This window comes from Canis lupus, chromosome 35 (assembly GCF_011100685.1).
Source record: "Canis lupus familiaris isolate Mischka breed German Shepherd chromosome 35, alternate assembly UU_Cfam_GSD_1.0, whole genome shotgun sequence".
NCBI classification, from domain to species: domain Eukaryota; kingdom Metazoa; phylum Chordata; class Mammalia; order Carnivora; family Canidae; genus Canis; species Canis lupus.
The window spans coordinates 16,039,741-16,060,032 of record NC_049256.1 but is presented as its reverse complement, the minus strand read 5'-3'; the positions used below and the strand labels follow the sequence as shown (position 1 = coordinate 16,060,032).

The following is a 20,292-nucleotide window of genomic DNA, read 5'->3' as shown; positions in this document are numbered from 1 at the left end:
CTTTAAAAAAAGAAAAAACAAGAGGAAAAAATGATTGTTGCATGTAAGGGAATCTAGCCACACAGCTATGAAGACAGATAATGATGAGCTGATTTCCAACAGAATCTTTGCAGGCATGAAGAGAATGGCATAATATATTCAAAGTGCTGAAAGAAAAAAACTTATAACCAAAATACTCTACATGGCAAGGTTATCACTGGTATTTGAAGGAGAGATGGGGGTTTCCCAGACAAGCAAGACCTAAGGAGTTCATCACCATTAAACTGGCCTTGCAAGAAAGCTTAAAGGAACTTCTTTATTTTTTTTTTTATTTAAATTCCACTTAGTTAATATACAGTGTAATGTTAGTTTAGGTGTAAAATAGAGTGATTCATTTCCCTACATCACCTGGTACTCATCACAACAAATGCCCTCCTGAATTTACCCCACCACCTTTTTAGTGTATCCCCCCACTCACCTCCCTTCTGGTAACCATCAGTTTGGTTTATAGTTCAGAGTCTATTTCTTGGTTTGCCTCTCTCTATTTTCCCTTTGCTTGTTTGTTTCGTTTCTTGAATTATGCATATGAGTGAAATCATATGATGGTACTTTGTCTTTTTCTGACTTATTTTGCTCAGTATAGTGCTGTCTAGCTCCATCCATGTTGTTGGAAATGGCAAGCGTTTGTTTTTTTTATGGCTGAGTAGTATTCCATTGTGTGTGTATATCCCATTTATAATTGCATCAAAAAGAATAAAATACCTAGGAATAATTAACCAAGGAGTGAAAAACCTGCTCTGAAAAGTATAAGATATTAATGAAAGAAACTGAAAATAATACAAATAGATGGAGAGGTATACCATATTCATGGATTGGAAGATTTAATATTGTTAAAATGTTTGTACTACCCAAAGCCATCTAAAGAATCAGTGTGATCCTTAAGAAATACCATTGGCATTTTTCACAGAATTATAACAGATAATCCTAAGATTTGTATGGAACCACAAAAGATGCCCAATAGCCAAAGAGGTAGCTTAAGAAAGATCTAGCCACAACTGGGGTGCAATCCATATTTCTGCTAGCCAAATTGATGACAGTGAAGGTTGAGACAACAAAGGCTCTTTATGGACCAGGATCCCTTATGACAGATACTCCATAGAGCTGACACAGACAGACAAGAATGATGCTGCTTATCAGTTGCTGTTTGGCTATACCACACTGGTACATGTGTCTCTGGTTGGCAGAGATCTGAGTAAATATACTCACTGGTCATAAAGTCAAGCTCCAGAGGCATAGAACAAAGACAAAAGGAAAACTCCATCCAGTTCTTCTTAGATGCACATTAAGAGCTTTAGCGAAGCCTTAGGTCTCTCAGAACAAATACCGATTCCTAAGAAGGATGTGCCACTGGGTTGGGGACTGTGTGGTATTTTTGCAGTGTAACTCATTGCATGGAAATCTTTAGGTTGGTGGGTAGCCTAAGGGGGGGAAAAAAGATTTTATGACCAACTTAGTCTATCACCAGAGTTTTTGAGTTAGGTAGTGAGCACTGTAATGGCTTTTAAGTGCTCAACTCATGCCCACTAGTTTTACAGCCTTGGCTTCTAAGATGTCCCTTAGCAACAGCCTTTACCTCATGTGCACATTAACCCACAGCAATATTTGTCTGAATAGACACCAACCTGGTGAGAACTATTAACTCACTGGTCTGTGAGGCCAGCTAGAACAGCAGGCTTGTAGAGTCCATGCCTGCATTCTACCCTATGGTTTTCCTCCTCGTGACAAACAACACAACAGATAGAAATAGACAGTGACCATCTCTGGGAAGGAAAAGGATCAATAAAAACCAAGAGTATTTGTGATGAATCTTGACTATAGTTGCTGTACGCAAAGATCCAGTTCTACACGTATTTTCTTCTGCTAATCCAAATTTAGGAAAGAATGGGGTAGGGTGGAAAGGCTCTCACTTGCACCAGGCTCTGTAGGCAAAAACCCAGGAGACTGATGCAGTAAGAATTCTTACCTTTTGTTATACTTGTCAGGAGTCCCAGAATCTCTCAGCTGCCAGCAGCCTCAGAGCAAGCCGTGGCCAGCCCGTGAAGTTGGTCCTTTCATGGTCACCCTGTAGAGGTTGAAAATTTTTCCTTATACCCACGAGATTCTTTGGTTACTCTAGACAGATTAATAGGAGAAAAACAAATTTAACTTTATACTACAGAGCCCCATAAAAATACAAGACCCAGAAAGCAAGTCAGACAGTTCGATCTTCTATGCCATGGTTAGCTAAGGATTGGTCTAGGGACCTGGTGTGCAAAAGGGGATGTTTGGGACAGATGTTTGCCCTGCTAGTAAGGTTGAAGTGTTGGCATTCTGCTCGGTGTGTCCCTTTGTTTTGGAAATAAGAATGCTCCCTCCTTCCAGGTCTGGGTGAGGCGTCTGTGACCTACAGTAGGGGAGTCACAGGAAAGGTCAGCGTGAACGTCCTGCTGGTGCCATTTTCTCAGACTCCTTCAGCTTAAAATACTCAGGGTGCCAGGATGCTGTATTTTGCTGTAACATGTCTTGAACCCCATTGTTAGTCCCATATTTTTATGTCTCTTCTGCATCTTTGGCATACCGATCCTCTCTTGTGTCTCACTTTGCATATATGTATTTGTTCTTCTCAGTTTTATTTGGTTGAGTTTTGTCAATTAGTTTTAAAATCAACTGTGAATTTATATTGTTCACATGGATATCTCAATGGAGCTGATTGGAAAATCTCTCCATGTTGTTTCTGTTGTCTCTGAAAATGGAGACACCATAACTCACCCTGGGTTAGTTAGGTCTGGGGTTCAGGACCGAGAAGTGATCTAGTCACAGCATTTTTGTTTCCTGTGGTAGGAAGCCGCCAAGCCTCTGAACAGGGACTGGTAAGGGACTCCACCAAATAAGATCAGGGGTGCTGCAGAGGGACTCCTGCCCCGATGGTACTTGTCTCTCACTGATAAAGATGACCATAGGCCTTGCTTGTTTATGATTATACATCTCGGCTGCTGCTGGAGATTTTCCTTTTTAGATGATGCTCCAGGTAGTTTGAAGAGCATCAAGGAGAGGACGTTCCTGTCATTTCCATGAGGTGTGCCAGCTTCCCCATCTTATACTTTTTTTCTTTTCCATTAGATAAATGTTTGTACAAAGTAAAAATTTGAACAGATACAGTTCAGCTAAAGCAGTGTTTCTCAAAAGCCTTGTCCTAGGACCAGCAGCATCAGCATCTGGGAATTGGTTAGAAATGCAAATTCTCTGGCCCACCAATTACTGAATCTCAAGCTCTGGGCACGGGGCCCAGCAATCTCTGTGTTCACCAGCCCTCAAGTTGATTTTGATGCCACTAAAGGTTGAGAACCCCTGGCCTACTATCCTTCATAACTCATTTGAATGAGCTCTGTAATAGTTGATTTTCACATTTAGATGCAAGCAGCTGGCTTATGCGTCTTCTTTTTTGTTTTTTAAGGATTTTATTTATTTATTCATGAGAGACACAGAGAGAGAGAGAAGCAGAGACACAGGCAGAGGGAGAAGCAGCCTCCATGCAGGGAACCCGATGCGGGCCTCAGTCCTGGAATTCCAGGATCACGACCTGAGCTGAAGGCAGATGCTCAACTGCTGAGCCTCCCAGGCGCCCCTTGGCTTATACTTCTTTTTATAGAGTTTTTCATGTAGTAACAAAAAAATGCCTTTAGAATTTGAAGGGATTCCTCTAAAGATCTAAGTTTTCCTCCTCCGCCCCAATAATTATTATCAAGTAGGTCAGTACCCTAAGTAAAATTAGGGAAGTATCAGATTTGACTTAAAAATTCTAGGAAATGAGGCTATCATCCAAATTTTTATAACATAGAACTTTGACCCTGCGTGTGGTTTTTTTTTTTTTCAGTCATACAAGAAAAAAAATTGGAAATCATCTAAAGAATTAGGGTATCATGATGTAAGCTTGATATTTTACCATTTTTATGTATTGTTTCTGTAAAAGGTAGCTTTTGTCAACAGATCACAGAATGATAGCACTTTCAAATGGCGTTGAGCCACTCCCATAAACCGTGACTCATCTTATCCATTTAGTTGTTTGTGGATTCCCCGCAGGAAGTACTGCAGGCTTGATGCTCCCTGCACCCATTTCAGGCCACAGTGCTCTCCCGGCATCCTGAGCATCCACCCTGAGCACATGAAGTTTGGACAGGTTAATAACTCACAGAGCCTCTGGCCACAGACTGACTGCTCTTCTCACTTCTCTCATTTATCTTAAGCTTTTTGGTCCTAATCATTGTTTAAGTAACAAAATGACAAAGAAAATGAATGCAAAAATACCACCAGGTTTTTGCTAATAGTTGAAGCTAATTTTCTTGAAATGTCGTTGTCTTAAGTGAAAAGGTTCTAGATTTCTTATTGCTAATCTGGTTTTCATATAATTTTACCGAGAAGTACAGAGGATTTAGGATTACCGCTTCCCGCCCTAGTCAAAAGCAAGTAAAAATAGAACCATGGTATTCAAGAACTGGTGTAGCCTCCTTTTGGGTATGATCCAGCCCTGCCACCCCACCTTCCCCTGCCCCCTTTTTCACTGCTAGGAAGGCCCAGGCCTGGAGGGGGATGGATGGCGAGGCTTCCGGGCCCCCAATAGTTGTGCAGAGGTCTTGGGAGCTGCCTTGTGCCTCCCAGAAAAGACTGAACAGCTGAGCATTTCTGCCTCACTGTTTTCAGCAAACCTTGTGCGTTGTTTTGCTAATACTCTGGGTAGTGGTCATTTCCTTCAGGGCAGTTGATAGAAATTTTCAAATGTTCCAGAAGTTTAGATAGCAGACTAGTGTTTGTTTCCTGTGACATGGGTTTAGGAAACAGCTGCTCCAGGAGCTGCCCCGAAGGACCCAACTTTGGGAAGTCTCCTCAGGGGTTGCCGTGAGTGATTCGTTGTCCGAAAGAGTTGCTTTTTCTGGCGGTCTGCACAGCCTGCCATTATTCGAAACTACTATATTTTAGGTAAGGGGCATCCTTTCTTAACTGCATGTAAAAAAAAAAAAGTACCATTTGGTTCTTGATAAATGTGTGTAAGGGGTGTGTGTGTGCATGTGTGTGTGGTGAGGAAAAGTTGTTAAAAAGTCATTTAACTTTCTTTAAAAATTTTGTTGACTTTACCATGCATGGAAAATTTTTTTTAAATACCAATTCTGAGGAATAAGGTTTCTATACTATTGAATTTTCATAGAAATAATGTATGGTTTATATTACTTATAACTCTGTCTTGGCAACTAATTGTTGATGAAGGCTAGAAGAAAACTATTAAAAACTATAGAAATGTGAGGTACAGAAGTTGAAATTTTTAAAAGGCACATAAAAAAGCCCCAGTTCTGGGAAACCAGTAATTAAAGGTCTGTTTTTGTCTAAGACAATCTGTATTCATTTTTTTAAGGTGGGGGCAGGAGGTTAGGAGACTTTTAAACATGCCTTATTTTGAGAACTAATTCAAACTAGTGTGAGTATGCCTTATTTGAAAAATAATTTACTGCTGACTAGTAAAAGAATTAGATGGGGGGGGATCCCTGGGTGGCGCAGTGGTTTGGCGCCTGCCTTTGGCCCAGGGCGCGATCCTGGAGACCCGGGATCGAATCCCACGTCGGGCTCCCGGTGCATGGAGCCTGCTTCTCCCTCTGCCTGTGTCTCTGCCTCTCTCTCTCTCTCTCTCTCTCTCTGTGTGACTATCATAAATTAAAAAAAAAAAAAAAAGAATTAGATGGGATTTAAAACTGGAAAGAAATCTTGTCTATTTTGTCCTCATATAAGCCCTGAGTTTCTGAACAGAATTTTCCCAAAATTAAATATTATGTATTAATTCCAAATGTACAGAAGGATAAAGTAGGGTAGGGGGGAGGAGGGAAAGAAATATCTCAAGTAACTAAAAGTACCTTTAGAAAAATAACAATTATTAAAAATCAGAGGAAGTCCAGAGTTGTGCCTAACAGAAACATACTCTGTGGAGGAGGAGGAGGAAAGGACAGATTGCATGTATCAGTCAGGTCTCACCATGCTGGTGCGAGGATGTGGAGGGAGGAGGTCACTGATACGCTGATGGCGGGGCCACAGTATGGAACCAGCCACTCTAGAGGAGAGTGTGAAAAAAAAAAAAAAAAAAAACACATACCTTATGACCCAGCAATTGTGTTCTTGGGCATTAATTTCAGAAACTACCTATTTTCATCCAAGAACTGGTACACAAATGTTCATAGCAGCTCTATTATACTAGTCAAATTTGGAAACAACAAACAATGAGTGGATGGTCAAACTGTGGTACATCCATACCATGAAATTCTACTCAGCAATAGAAAGGAACAAAATATCCACACCTGCACCGGCTGGATGAATCCCAAGGAAATTATGCGGAGTGAAAAAAGCCAGTCCTCAAAGGATATATACTGTATGATTCCATTTGTGAAGTAATATAATTCATTTAGAGACCAGATTTCTGGTTGTGGGGAGGCAGGGAAGAAGGATGTGGTCACAGGAGGCTAACAAGAGGGGGCCTTGGGGGCTGGGTACAGCTGGGTACTTGATTTTGACTTGTTGCCCAAGACCATACATGGCCTAAGACTGCATAGAGCCCCTCCCACAGCACATGCTCACATGCTCTAGTGGGGCTCGTACCAATGTAATTTATTTGGGGTTTGATGTAACACCATAATTGTGTGAGATGTTAGTTTAGGGTGGGTGTATGGGGTTGCCCTGTACGTTTCTTGATAATATCCCATGAACCTGTGACTATTTCAAAGTAAAAACTTCAACAACAACCATGTAAGTGACACCAAAAAAAAAAAAAAAAGGACCTGATGTTGTAATTCTGATGAATATACACCAAATGGTACCAGAGATCATCTATTCATGGTGACTTATGAGGGATTTTCACCTTATTATTTGTGCCTTTTTTAGAATTAAAATTTCTCCACAATGTACATGTATTATTCATGTACCCAGAAAGATTAAATAAATGCAGATAGTTAGAACCATGAAAAAAAAAATAGTCCTAGTGTTTAAATTCTATCACATGGATGGAATTTAGTGTGGTCTTTTAGTGACCATGTGGTTTGACAGTCTGTCAGCAGTTAAGTTTTTATCAAAAACCTGCTGGAAAGGCATTTATTTGTTTTACTTTTTTTTTTGTTTTGTTTTGTTTTTTGTTTTTAAGTAGGCTTCATGCCTAGTGTGGAGCCCATTGTGGAGCCCAGTGTGGAGCCCAGTGCAGGGCTTGCATTCACGACCCTGGGATCATGACCTGAGCTGAGATCAGGAGACAGGTGCTTAACCAACTGAGCCTCCAGGCCCCCTGCTTACCTGTTTGTGTTTAGGAGTGTACAGAGATTTCATGCGGTCCGCCTGGATCTGGTCACAGGCACTTTACCATCACAGAATTCTTCCTCTCCAACCATGTAAAAACATCTGAATTGTAAATATCTTCTGGATTTTAAATTTATTCTTATTTTTGGATATTTAGCTTGAATGAAAAATGTTCTCTATCTTCAGTGTTCTATAGAGATTACCAGAATTTTTCTTATCTCTCATATGAAATTCCACTGTTTCTCCTCTAACATTTTTAGATTCGAGAGATTATCGTCAGCTCTACCAGGGACGTTTAGCCCGGTTTTCCTCACATCATCATGTCTTTCAACTCTTGAAGTCTTGGGGGCCATTTGCAGCTCTTCACACCTGACGGTCTCTGTACTCACCAGCTCTGATAGGAGGCGCAGCTGGGGAGTGGTTTGAAACTGTTCCTAAAGTGAGCTTGATGGATTTTTTTTTTTGTATGTGTATTTCATATGTCCTGTGCCACTCTTATGGCCCGTTAAAACATAAAATTGAGAACTGATTATACTATCTTCACTGGTCATGGGACCTTTTGTTGTTGTGAGAAATTATCCATTTGGAGTTAGTGGCGGCCAGCATGGAGCATGGACAAGACCAGGGGTGCTGCAGACCAGGGTGGTAGTGGAACGAAATGATCATTCCTGCCTTCTGGCCTCAAAGCTAGTGTGACTTTTTCAGGTCGGTCTTTATTTCTCCTTTTGTCTTTTCTTTGTTTGTTTCTTTAGGGGGACGGGGGGGAGGGGAGGGGGGGGGGGGGGAGGGAGGGGGGGGGGGGAGGGAGGGAAAGGAAAGAAACGAAAGACTCCATCCCTCCTCCCTCCCTCCCTCCTCTCCCTCCCTCCCTTCCTTCCTTCCTCCTTCCTTCCTTCCTTCCTTCCTTCCTTCCTTCCTTCCTTCCTTCCTTCCTTCCTGTTATATGTTGAAGCTCTTTATTGTTTATTTGGTTGAGAGAGAATGAGCAAGTGGGGAAAAGGGAGAAGCAGACTCCTTACTGAGCAGGGAGCCAATGTGGGGCTCACGACCTGAGCAGAAGACACATGCTTAACCAAATGAGCCACCCAGGCACCCTTGTTGAAGCTCTTTAAATTTTTGTATTTGTCTTGCTTTTCCAAGCATAATAAATGATGTGTTAAGTATGAACAAGGGGTCATTTTTCCTTGTAGAAAGTGTTCTGTAATTTATATTTTTCTGGAGTCATTCTAAACTTTGGACACTACTAAACCTCTGGATTTGAAATACTCTCTCCCATGGCCTTCCATCATTGCACCAGCCCCAGATGCAGCTGTTTCATGGGAAGAACTGACCTGACAGTAGGATGAGCCACAACACTAGAACCTCAGGCCCGAGGGGGGCGGGGTAGGTTCGCCTTCTCTGCTGCTGAGCAGCACAGCTCTTACCATCTGCCCTGTGCTGTTTCAGCATCACCCTGAGCTCGGGGCTGGTGAGGGTGGTCCTACTGCTGCTCCGTGTTTCTCGAGAAGCGGCCAGCTCGGGCACTGCAGCCCCTCTGAAGCTGACATAGGGCAGTCACAAGAATTTCCAGTAACTGCTGCATAATATGCTTTAAACTAACAACAGTGATTTTCTTCTTCTTCTTTAAGTCATCTTAAATTCCTTGACCTACCCCCCGCTTTTGTGAGGATTGAGACACGATTAGATTTCATTCCAATATAGAAAACCTAAGATAAAAAACCATAGGACTGCTGATTCAGAAATAGGAGAGCATTGAAGCAGAAGTCTTGAGAAGAATGAAAGTTTTAAACTATACAACTATATCTATAGACGATCTTAATTCGGTTAAAACAAGGTATTCTTTAGTGAAAACCCCTTTGATAATTTCTACCTTGATCTCTGTTTTTGAGCTACTTATTCTGGAATTATGTTTTTTCAAGGATTAATTGAACTTCGCTTGAAATGTGTGAAGCATATTTAATCTGTTTTAGGGTTGACTTATTCTAATGCACTTGGCAGCCAGGAAGCATTTGAGCAGAGAGGTTGATGGCTGAAGTGAAACAAATGAAGAGACATCCTCTTCAGTCCCCTTCCTCCCCTCTTACGAGTCCACTCGATCCCATGTGGATTTAGTAAGGGCACTGAAAGGTGACTAATTCTGAAGTGCCTGAGTGGGGCTGAGAGAGCTGGGCTAATGCTCAGTGTCGTACGTGTCCTGGCTGGTGGTAATGTTTCATATTTCCTTGTTCATCATGCTCCTTTTCAAGAGTCCATTATTTCAAATAACGCTGGTAGGAGCCGTCAGCTCTTGGCCAGGGCTGTGTGCCTGGTGATTCACATCTGTTACCTCATGGACTCCTGCCAACAGCTTTATGGAATAGGTGATTTTACCTTTCTCGTAGGAGAGGAGGAGGTTGACGCTCAGAGAGGTTAAGTGATGGCTAGTCCTAGATATGCCAGCGTGGTTTCTCTGGAAGTGGAGCCTGGGATGAGGATCGTGCAGGTAGTTTGTGTGGGAGACAATCCCAGAGAGCAGGAGTAAGGATGCAGAGAGTGAGCACAGGAGGAAAAGCCAAGACAGGTATGTGTTACTAAGTCCGTGCTATAGCTGTGGTTCCCCCAGGAACTCTGAGAAGTGTTCAGAATGCCTCCTAGTGTTGTCCATCCACGGGATGGGAGACTGGAACATTGATACTCCGATGTCTGTCACCTGTTGGTTGAGAGCTGTGTGAATTCCCCAGAACCTCTGGGCTCTGCAGCTTGAGGTCCCCTGAGACCAAGACTGATTCCAAAACCTGCGCTCCTCCCAGACCATCTTCCTTTCAGCAAATCTATGAGACGGAGTAAGTCAGGGTGACATGGAAATGTAGAGAATGCCTGTAGTAATTATAATAACATGAATAGAAGGCACATCATAAGTATGATATCTGTAATTATATGAATTTGGGAAGATTTCTGTTGGTGTAGCTTGGTTAATGCTAGTTTGCATTCCTTGCATGGATATAGTTTAGAATATGGGAAAAATGCCCAGAATATTCTAAGTACTGGAGACTATAACTGATTTGGGATTAAAAACGTACCCCATTATTGAGCTTTTAAGGTACATCATGCATATGGGATTATGCTGTTCTTGGTACTTGTGAAGTGTAGTGTTGGATATTGGTGGAGGTGGTGAGGACTAAGGCAGAGCACACTGGGCCTCAGACCATCGTTCAGGATAAGTTCCATGTATCTTATGTTGTTAAAAATCACTTGAGAGGTCCCCCTGGGTGGCTCAGTTGGTTGGGCATCTACCTCTTGATCTCAGCTCACATCTTGATCTCAGGGTTGTGAGTTCCACACCAGGTGTGGAGCTTACTTTTTAAAAAAATTATTTGATAACATCCCAAGGGTTTTTTATTGATAGGTAATTGACCTATAACATTGTGGAAGTTTAATGAACATGAATTGCTGTACATGTTGGCTTGATGCAAGTATATATTGCAGTGTGGTTACACTGTAGCAGTTGGCAACACCTCCATCACCTCACAAAATTACATTTCTTTTTTGTGGTGAGAACATTTAGGATCTAGTTTCTTTTTTCTTTTTTTTTAAAGATTTATTTATTTATTCATGATAGACACATAGAGAGAGAGGTGGAGACACAGGCAGAGGGAGAAGCAGGCTCCATGCAGGGAGCCCGACGTGGGACTCGATCCCGCGACTCCAGGATCGCGCCCTGGGCCGAAGGCGGCGCTAACCGCTGAGCCACCCAGGGATCCCCCTAGGATCTAGTTTCTTAGCAACTTTGAAGTAAATAACATAGTACTGTTGGCTCTGACCACAGTATTTTACATTAGCTCTCTTCTAACTACAAGTTTGTACCCTCTGACCCACGTCTCCCATTTCCCCTACCACCCATCTCCGGTAACCACCATTCTACTTTCTGTTTCTACGAGTTTGGCTTTTTAAGATGCCACATCTAAGTGGCATATGGTATTTGTCTTTCTCTGTCTGACTTGTCTTGCTTAGCATTATGCCCTCGAGGCCTATCCATGTTGTCGCAAATAGCAGGATTTCCTTCTTCCTTATGAATGTGTCATATTCCATTGTTATGTGTATGCACACACACATGCACACGCACACCATATCCATTCATTCTTTCACAGACACCTAGGTTAGTCCCATATCTTGGTAATCATGAATAATGCTTGAGTGCAGAGATCCTTTCGATGTGCTGTTTTTGTTTTATTCATTTTATAACCCAGAAATGAGAGTGCAGGATCATAGGGTAGCTCTACTTTTAATTTTTTGAGGAGCCTCCATCCTGGTCTCCACAGTGGCTGCACCAGTTTGCATCCCCACCACCCGTGCACGAGGGCCCCCTCTCTCCAAGTCCTTACCAGCACCTTTTATCTCCCATTTTCTCAGTGATGGCCACCCTTACAGGTGTGAGGTGGCCTCTCACATGGTTCTCACTTGCATGGCCCTGATGCCGAGTGATGTGGAGCATCTTTTCATGTGTCTGTTGATCATTTGTGAATCTTACTTGGAAAAAATCTTTATTCAGATTCTCTGTCCATTTTTTAATTGGATTTTTTTTTTTTTAATTACTGAGTTACATGAGTTCTAATGTCCCAAAGATATGCATTCTCCAGAGGAAACTGTGGGGAATAATGTCTTTGGTGAAAGTATTTCTTAGGGCTTGGGGCCCTCAGCGTACTCCTTGACCGTGAAGTAGCCGAAGCATTCTGTTGCGCCAGACTCAGCCTCACGTGGGGTCTGCCACAGGATAGTTGTTGCAAACTATCTACTTAAGGGAAAGAACTCAAGTTGTCATGTTTTGATTCTTCAGCCAGGCAGATGTGGGCAGGGGCTGGCAGTGGTGCGATTGATTTGGAGTATTCCCATATTGCTGCTTAAGGGAGCAGCTCACACTTAGCGCGATGTATCAGGTCCAGTCTGTAGGTCAGACGTCAAGGCCCTGTGCCTCACAGGGCACACTGCTCTCTGGAGAGCCCAGAGAAGAACCCACTTCCAAGCACATTCAGGTTGTTGGTGGGGTCCCAGCCCCCGTACCTGTAGGACGAAGGCCCCAGGTTTCTGGCTGGTGGTCCATCTGGGACTGTTCTCAGTTCCTGGACACTGTGTTCCATACCACATGGCCCTTGCATCTTCAGAGCCAGCATGGGAGGATGGCCCTGTGTCACCTCCCTCTCTCACTTCCCATCTCTTTCTCCAGAAGTACAGGCGCCTTTAAGAGCCTCGTCAGGTCAGGCTTGCCCAGATGACCTCTCCGCTTCAAGTCAGCTGTGCCACAGGGCATAACCTAATCATGGCAGTAAAATCAGTCCTGTTAACAGTGCGAGGTTTGCACAGGGTGTGTGTACCGGGAAGCCAGGGATCCTGGAGCTACCTTAGAAGTCGTCCCCCACCATATGAAGTAGAGAGGACTCGAGAATTCATACCCCATGGCCCACGTACATGGTGGAAGCTGGCACACACCTGAGCCAGATGGCATTGTCTGTATTCTCCACGCGTGCACTGAGGATGGCTAAGCCACTAGAAAGTGTTTATAGAATGGCAGATGTGGGGTTCTTGGCATGCCAAGGCTGAGGCTGATGATCCCCATTGTTCTTTCCTGGTATCACTGACTCAGCCCAAACTTGAAGCGACCTTGCTCACTTTAATCATAAAGTTCCTTCAACATCATTTCATTGACGTTGCACATCGGGATTGGGTGAACATTTCTGTCCCAAATTCAGATGGGTAACGGGAGGCTCCAGGAGGCTGATGGACTTTAGCCAGGTTGCATGGCTGATGAGCCGCAGAGCCAAGGCCACACTCCTCGGATGCACCACAAGGGCTGCACGCGGGCGGGCTCTGAGCCTGCAGAGGTCAGAAAGCATCCTCTGTGGGCGCCGCCCACCAGAAAGCCGGGGGCGGCAGCTGCTCTGCTGTACCGTGTAAGCTGCGAAAGTCTCATCGCAGGGATGTGTAGGCCTCAGGACGAAGCACCGGGTTCCACTCGAGTTAGGGGACAGGTCAGCGGAGAGGCTGGTGTTGGCAGATGAACAGCTGTTCTGTACAGAGTGGGAGATGTGGTGGGAAGGTCAGTCCAGGCAGGGGGACCAGCATAGACGGGCACGGCGTGCCGGTGACAGGAAGTGGCCCTCGCTGAGGGAGGGCAGGCTGCCTGCGGCCCAGTCGGGGCACGGGCACACGGGACACACTGGGCTCGGGGGGTACGTATTTATTCCCGTTTCCTGTCTGCGTCCCGTTTCAAACCCTGACCCAGAGTGTTGTGTTTCCTCAGCTGAACTCGATGCAGAGCACACCCAGAAGGCCCTGGAAATGGAGCACACCCAGCAAGCGAAGTTGAAAGAGCGGCAGAAGTTTTTTGAGGAAGCCTTTCAGCAAGACATGGAGCAGTACCTGTCCACAGGTTACCTGCAGATAGCGGAGAGGAGAGGCAAGTGGGGGCGACCGTGGCTGGTGGGGGGCGCAGTCCTCAGGAACCATTCTCGTCCCGGTCCCCAAAACTTGAAGTGGATGCATCTTGCCACATTTGTCTTGTCAGGGTTTTTGCACCTTCCTGTAGTTGAGGTACTTAGAAAACCTAAAATATGTGTTTTTGTTTTTTTTTTAAAGGGTAAAAAAAAAAAAAAGGAAAGGCAGCATTACCTTTAATTCTACAGAATAATGTCCGTTACTATGTTAGGGGCGGTTCTTTCCAGTCTGAGGGTCTGTGGACCTAATTGGCATCACATGTACATACGTCTGGCTTGGTGTCTAGCTTAATGGCGCACGGGGATCCTTCCCAGGGTCCGTAAACATGCTTTCAAAGGGCAACGTCTTCGGCGCTGCATCTTCACCGTCAGGAGGTACACGGCGCTCCATTTAACCAGTGCCCTAGTTGGACAGGCCGATCCTGGTTGTGTGGTGAACATCTAGGTGTGTAACTGTTTGTCTGCATCTTGATGGTTCCTGAGAACAAAGGGAGCAGGGTCGGGGCCCCTCAGAAGGAGCACTCGGGGTGGCAGCTTCCATTCCCCTTGGGCAGGAGCAGCAGGTGGCTCAGGGCGCCCGGGGCGGGACAGAGAAGTGCCCAGGCCTTCCCTGCTCACCCGCACCCCTAAGAGCCCCTCGTCCGCGGATGTGCCAGTTCTCAGCCTTCATTCTCTCCCCGGGCCTGGGGTCCCCTGCCCCTCGCCACAGCCCCGATGTCCTTCCTGGTCCTTCCGTCCCGTGGCTTCCCCCAGGAGAGGTTAAAGAAATCAAAAAATGAGAAAGGAAAATAATGTAGAGAAAACAGATTAGAAGTGGTATCTGAATGCCCCAGAATGCACCAGAGGATGCTGTGTGGCCAGTGCTGCTTTTCTTACGGTGGCCGGACAGATTTGAACAACTGTCTCTGTGGACTTGGCGCTTTCCCTGTTGTACGCCAGTGGCCTGAAGTCTGTCTTCATCTGGAAAAGTTGGGCTGCATACATGGGATACTCATTTTCCCCAGTGTTTGGTGCTGGTTATGGACTGAGTGACCCGTTTGCTGTGAGGATTTGGGTCCTGTCCTGGGCAGGGGTGAGGAGGCCGTGGGAGCACGAGCTGCCGTGACCGGCCACACACGGGGCAGCTTAACCTGCAGGCTCTGGAGGCTCAAGTCCAAGATCACGATTCTGGCAGGTTTGGCTCACAGGGGAGCCCTCTTCCTGGCTTGCAGCTCACTGTGTCCCCACCTGGGCCATGAGAGGCACCCCCCACACACCGGGCCTGTCTTTCTAGAGGGGCTAATCCCAGTGGGGGGGCCCAGCCCTCCCCACCTCATCTCAGCCTGCTCGCTTCCCAAGGGCCCCACCACCAGACACTGTCACACTGGGGTCAGGGCTTCAGCAGGAATCAGGGGGACACAGACATTCAGGCCATAAGGGACACGCACATCCTGGCACAGTCGCACTTAATGAGCCACTAGCAGGAGAGCCTGTGTGTTGGGGGCAGCAAAGGGAGCAGGTCCCTCTCCGCATCTGTTCAGTAGGCGTTCCCTGGGCACCTGTGAGCACGCTGCACATTTTTAGGCCCAGAGGAACAAAGAGAAAAATGAAAGTGCCTCTTAAGTCGCCCTTGTTCTCATGGGGGGTGGGGGGAGGCGGGGGTGAGCATGAAGACTCACTGAGCCGGGTGATGGGTGGGAGGAGCAGGATAGGTTCAGAGGTACCTCCTCCTGAGGACAGTGATCCCTCGGGACAGGGACCCTCTGTGGCTAGCACAGGGACACGCTCAGACACTCTTATTGGGTAGAGGTCAATTAAATATTAAGGAATTGGATTTTTATGGTTTTGGACACCTGAAAAATAACCTCCCTTCAAATTTCAAAGAAGGGCTAATTTTTTTTTTAAGGTTAAAAAAAAATGGAATCAGGCACAGGTTGCCAATTTGTGTGGTTTTTGAAAGCACTGAAGAAGAAAATTGGAAGATTTGGGCTTTTTAGCTTTTCAGCTTTTCTGCTTCAGCTAGAGCTGGAAAGCCCTTCACAGATAACAAGTAGGCATCTCTCCACCGGGCTGTTCAGAGCCGCCCGGGACTTCCCGGCCTGGCGAGCCCCACGTGACTTTCGCTGAGTATTCATCTCCAAGGATGAACACGGGGATGTTTAATGTAGAAAAATCAGTCAAAATAAAATCCCCATAGTGAACATGGTATTTTGGACTCCCTCCACGAAATCAGAAATAGCATTCTGAATTATTCTCAGTGTCCAAAGCATCATTTTTAATTAAGACAAAGGCATGGAAAGTTTTATCCAGAAAAGAGTAAAGGGACATCTGTGGCCACCCTGGATCAGGGTGAGGCTGGAGAACCCATAGAGCACGGAGTGTCATGTGCTTGGAGGGGCATAAAGTCACCGCCGATGTGCCAAGCAGCAGAGGGGGCCCGGGAGCCACGTGCCCAGCAGCGGTGAGGGGGGGGGTCAGGGCAGGGGGGCCTGGTGCAGCCCTGACCCGGCTCCGTCTCCCACCCGACACCACTGGGGCAGTTAGCAATGAGCAGATCACCAAGGAGATGCCCTGCTCCTTATCCCCATGTTCCCACAGGGATCTCGGGCTGGGGGTGGGGGGCTGTCCTGGTGAACTAGCAGCTCAGTGAGGTCCAATCCTGGAGCCGGGGGCGCCCCCCCCCCCCCCCCGGGCCCTGAGACGCCCTCACTCAGCCCTTGGATGTTCCAGGATGGACCCAGTGCCAGGAAAGAGGAGGAGGTGATGGGTGGGCTGGTGGTAAGATCAGCAAAGTTAGAAAAGATAGAATTAATAGATAAAAATACACCAAACTAAAATTTATAGAGTGTCCCCCCAGTGTGTGATCTTGAATGGAGCAGTGGCTCAAAGTACCACCGCCAGCTTACGGGTGTGGCTTTTAAAAACCCCAGTGAGAGTTTTATTTAGAACTTTGCAATTTACTATGACCTGTTACTGGCTTTCATTGAATTAGGAAGTATTTTAAAGAATCCAAAAAAAAAGAACTGAAAATGTTTCCAGATATAACATTTTAATATTTTACCATGTTTGCTTCAGATATTGTAAAAAAATGTCATGAAATATTCCAAACATACACAAAGGTATAAGGAATAATAGAAACACCCGTGTATAGCAACCAGCCAGCTCAGGAACTGCGCAGCAACGCCGAGGAAGGCCCCGACGGCCCCCCATACGCCCCCCCCCCCCCACCGTGCACGGCTGCGTGGGCTCCAGCGCGTGCCTGCTGCCTCAGTGGGCCTCCCGACCATCGTCCGCACCGGCACGTTTCAGCCTCAACTGTTCATTTTCACTCTTAAATAGATCGATTCAGTGAATATACTGAAATTTCTTCACTGTGTTGATGGGGGTTTTAATGGTTTCACATTCTTTCTCATTAAAAACCCCACCGCAAGGGCGTTCTCGTGCGCCTTGGGGCTGCTCACACGCCGGCCCGGCCCGGGGGTTCCATCCAGCAGGGCCGCGGGGGCTCGGGCTCTGGCGGGCCGCCCTTGGAGGACCGCTTCCTCGGGGGGTCACGGGGACAGCGACCCCTGGGCCACTGGACGCGCTTGTCGTTCACCTGCTGGTTCTGTCCAGCTCCCGGCCCAGACGCCCGCGTGTCGTGACCCCGCCGCATCTCTGCCCGCATCTCTGCCGACGCTTGGGAGAGCCCGAGGCTCGCGCTTTGCCCGTCGGTGTGACGCGAGCTCTTACTTCGGTTCCGATCAGCGTTTCCTTGACGCTCGGGGCCCTCCGCCCGGGGCATTGGCCCTGCTGGTGGGGAGCGAGGCGGTCCCCTTCACCGCTGCTCGGCTCTGCCATCCTGGAGTGGCCTTGCTCGGCGCCTTTATTCTGTTGGGACCAGCGCATCCTGTTGTGGCTCGTCGTGTCTCACCAGGGCTCCCTCCCTCCAAGGACGGAGCACTAAGCAGAACGTGGCTACAACTGCGACTGACCACGTCCTGCTGTGCTTCCTTCGAAGCTTGCTGTGGTCTGGTCTCCACGTCACACTTGGCTCTTAAATCCACCCCAGTTGGCTTTTCTGCGGATCGTGAGGGAGGCCCCAGGCGGCCCTGCAGCTCTCCGGGGCCTCTGCTCTGTCCCGTCCCGTGCGTCCAGCCTGGAGCCCGGCGGCACCGTCTTCATTCTCCAGTGAGCCGGGCTTCTCCGGGGCACCTGTGGCAGGGCCGCACGCCGGCAGGTTCCCAGGGCGGTTCACAGGGTTGGGGTCTAACTTGACCATTTGGGCTCCGGGTCTCAGGATTCTCGTCTGAATAAGGCAGTCAAGGCGATGAACGTCTCAGGAGGGTAAAGTTCACTTTTAACAGAATGTTACAGGCTTTGACAAGTAATAGGTTTCTTGGGTTTTTCCAGTTTTCCATTACAATTTATTTAACTTGTAAACTGTTTAGAAGTGTTTTTAAATAACGCGTGAAGGTGTTTGTAGCTACCCTTTGTTACTTCTTTGTGGTTGTGGAGAATGGGATTTTTTAAATTCAAGACAGAGTTTATCTTTCATGCGTACTTGAGAGCAAGATTCTAAACGTTCAGGTTCTGTGTGGACTCCCGGCATCTCGATATCTCTTCTCACTAAATTTCATTATTTGATGATGTGATTGTCCCAGAGGTACCTTAAGCCCTCGGTCCCCTCACGAGTATGGATTTGTTAGATCTTGTCTTTCTGCCGTTCGTTAAACAGCCACCAGGTAGGTGGTCTCACAGACGTTCTGGGTTGTCCTGGCAAACTGAGCCTCAGCACTGCGCTCTACCTCGGGGGTTTTTGCCTTCTCATAAAGTCTGTTTTGTTGCTTCTCATGTTTGTTTCTTTTGATGTCCGTATGTTCCAGGAGCATCTCCTACAAACAGAAAACAGCTAGATTTTTATCCCGTTAATTCAGTGTTATAATCCGGTACACCTGGCAAATCTGATTCCTTCACTTTACGGAGATGACTGGCGTCCCTGGCTTCATTACCGTCTTACTTGGTGCGAGTCCGACACTTTGAATCCAGTTTTCCTGTCCCACTCCTGCTGAGAATGGGACAGACAGACAGGACAGGGGGCCTTAAACCTGCAGTGAGAGCCAGGCCTCCTCGTCCACAGAGCAGAACCCACCGGTTTCCCACCTCCTGGCACCTCCACGGGCGCCCGTGTGACCTGGGGGTGCTGTGGCACGGTGACGCCGCAGGGTCCGTACCCTGGCTCAGCCCGTGCTCACCGCGTGGCTGCAGGGGGCCACCGAGGCTCTAGAAGCTTCCCCAGCTCATGGACAGAAAGGACATGGTGTCCGTGCACACGTCAGCGCCGGTGGGCCACGGTGCTGCCCCCGCGGTGACCGGGCCCTCCCTCGCCCCCTCCGCTCCATCCCGCTCGTTCCCCCCGTGCTCCCAGGACCCTCCGCGGAGCAGCCTCCTTGTGGCTGGACCTGCCCTCCAGGGCCTGGCACCTGGGGCCCTGTCCCGAGGCTGCAGCCCTGTGAGTGGCTGTCGGATGCTCAGTCTTAAATCCATTTAATGTCCTGAAACTTTAGAGATGACGTTTATCGCCTCTTCGAGCTGCGTAGGGCACCGTCTCCCGGCTTTTATTGTTACTGAAAAGCTGCAGGCCTAGTGACGTCCCCCCTGCCTCCTCTGCCCTCCTCTCGGATGTCGGCAGAATCCTCACCCCTCGGACGGTCACTGCCCCCCCTTCTCATCTTGGAGCCGTGACCCTGCTCAGCCGTGTTTTCCAGCTGTTTCTGTGCAGCCTGCTCGCTGTAGCTTGCGCACTGGAGCGGCCCTCACTGATCTTCGGATTAACTCCTGCCCTGAGTTCTGGAGTTTGGTGATGGAAATATTCACGTCTGGAAGTTTATTTGGCTTCTTCTCAAGTATTTGTTTTCAACCTGTTGTTTTTTGATTCCATCTTTTAAGTTCATTAAAATACTCAGCCTTGGGGAGGGGGTGTCACACTGAGCGGGTTTCTGCTGACACCCCCCACGCACACACTCCGTGAGCGAGCCCTGGACCAGCTCCATTGCTGTGTTTACGTTACTGGCATTACTGGAGCGTTACTGGGAGCCGCAGGCCTAAGGGTGTTTTGCATCCAGAAATAACGTGCTTCTGCTGGGCACCGTCACGCCTGGGGTGATGAAGTCAACTGGCCTGCGGTTTTGGGGACCACAGAGAGGCTCCAGATGCAGGAGGCACCCCCCACCCCTAGACCCAGGCTGACCCCCCCAAGGGGGTCGATTTTGGCCTGTGGCCGGTCGTTTTCTCTAACCTGTGCTTTAGCTGCAGGGACCCGGTAGTGCCACCCGGCCAGCCTGCAGCTGCCCAAACCTTGGCTGCTGTTCAGACCGAGAGGCCCCGAGGGCGAGGACAGTGTTGACCATGACGATGGAGTCTGGGGCCCTCTGTGGGCAGGGAGGTCACGGACCACGTGGCTGTGTGCGACGGCCCCACTCCCAGCCACACCTGTCAGCACGCGGCTGGCAGTGAGCAGGGAAACTGC

General features: G+C 47.5%; 1 protein-coding gene across 2 annotated transcripts in view; it reads left to right on the top strand.

The window, feature by feature from the left end:
* DTNBP1 (dystrobrevin binding protein 1) overlaps nucleotides 1-20,292 on the top strand; it is a 125,433-nt gene that overhangs the window by 103,425 nt on the left and 1,716 nt on the right. For both annotated transcript variants that reach the window (XM_038584211.1, XM_038584212.1), the window contains one exon: nucleotides 13,613-13,768. In XM_038584211.1, the coding sequence (XP_038440139.1) occupies nucleotides 13,613-13,768 (156 nt within the window). The remainder of the gene's footprint in view (nucleotides 1-13,612; nucleotides 13,769-20,292) is intronic.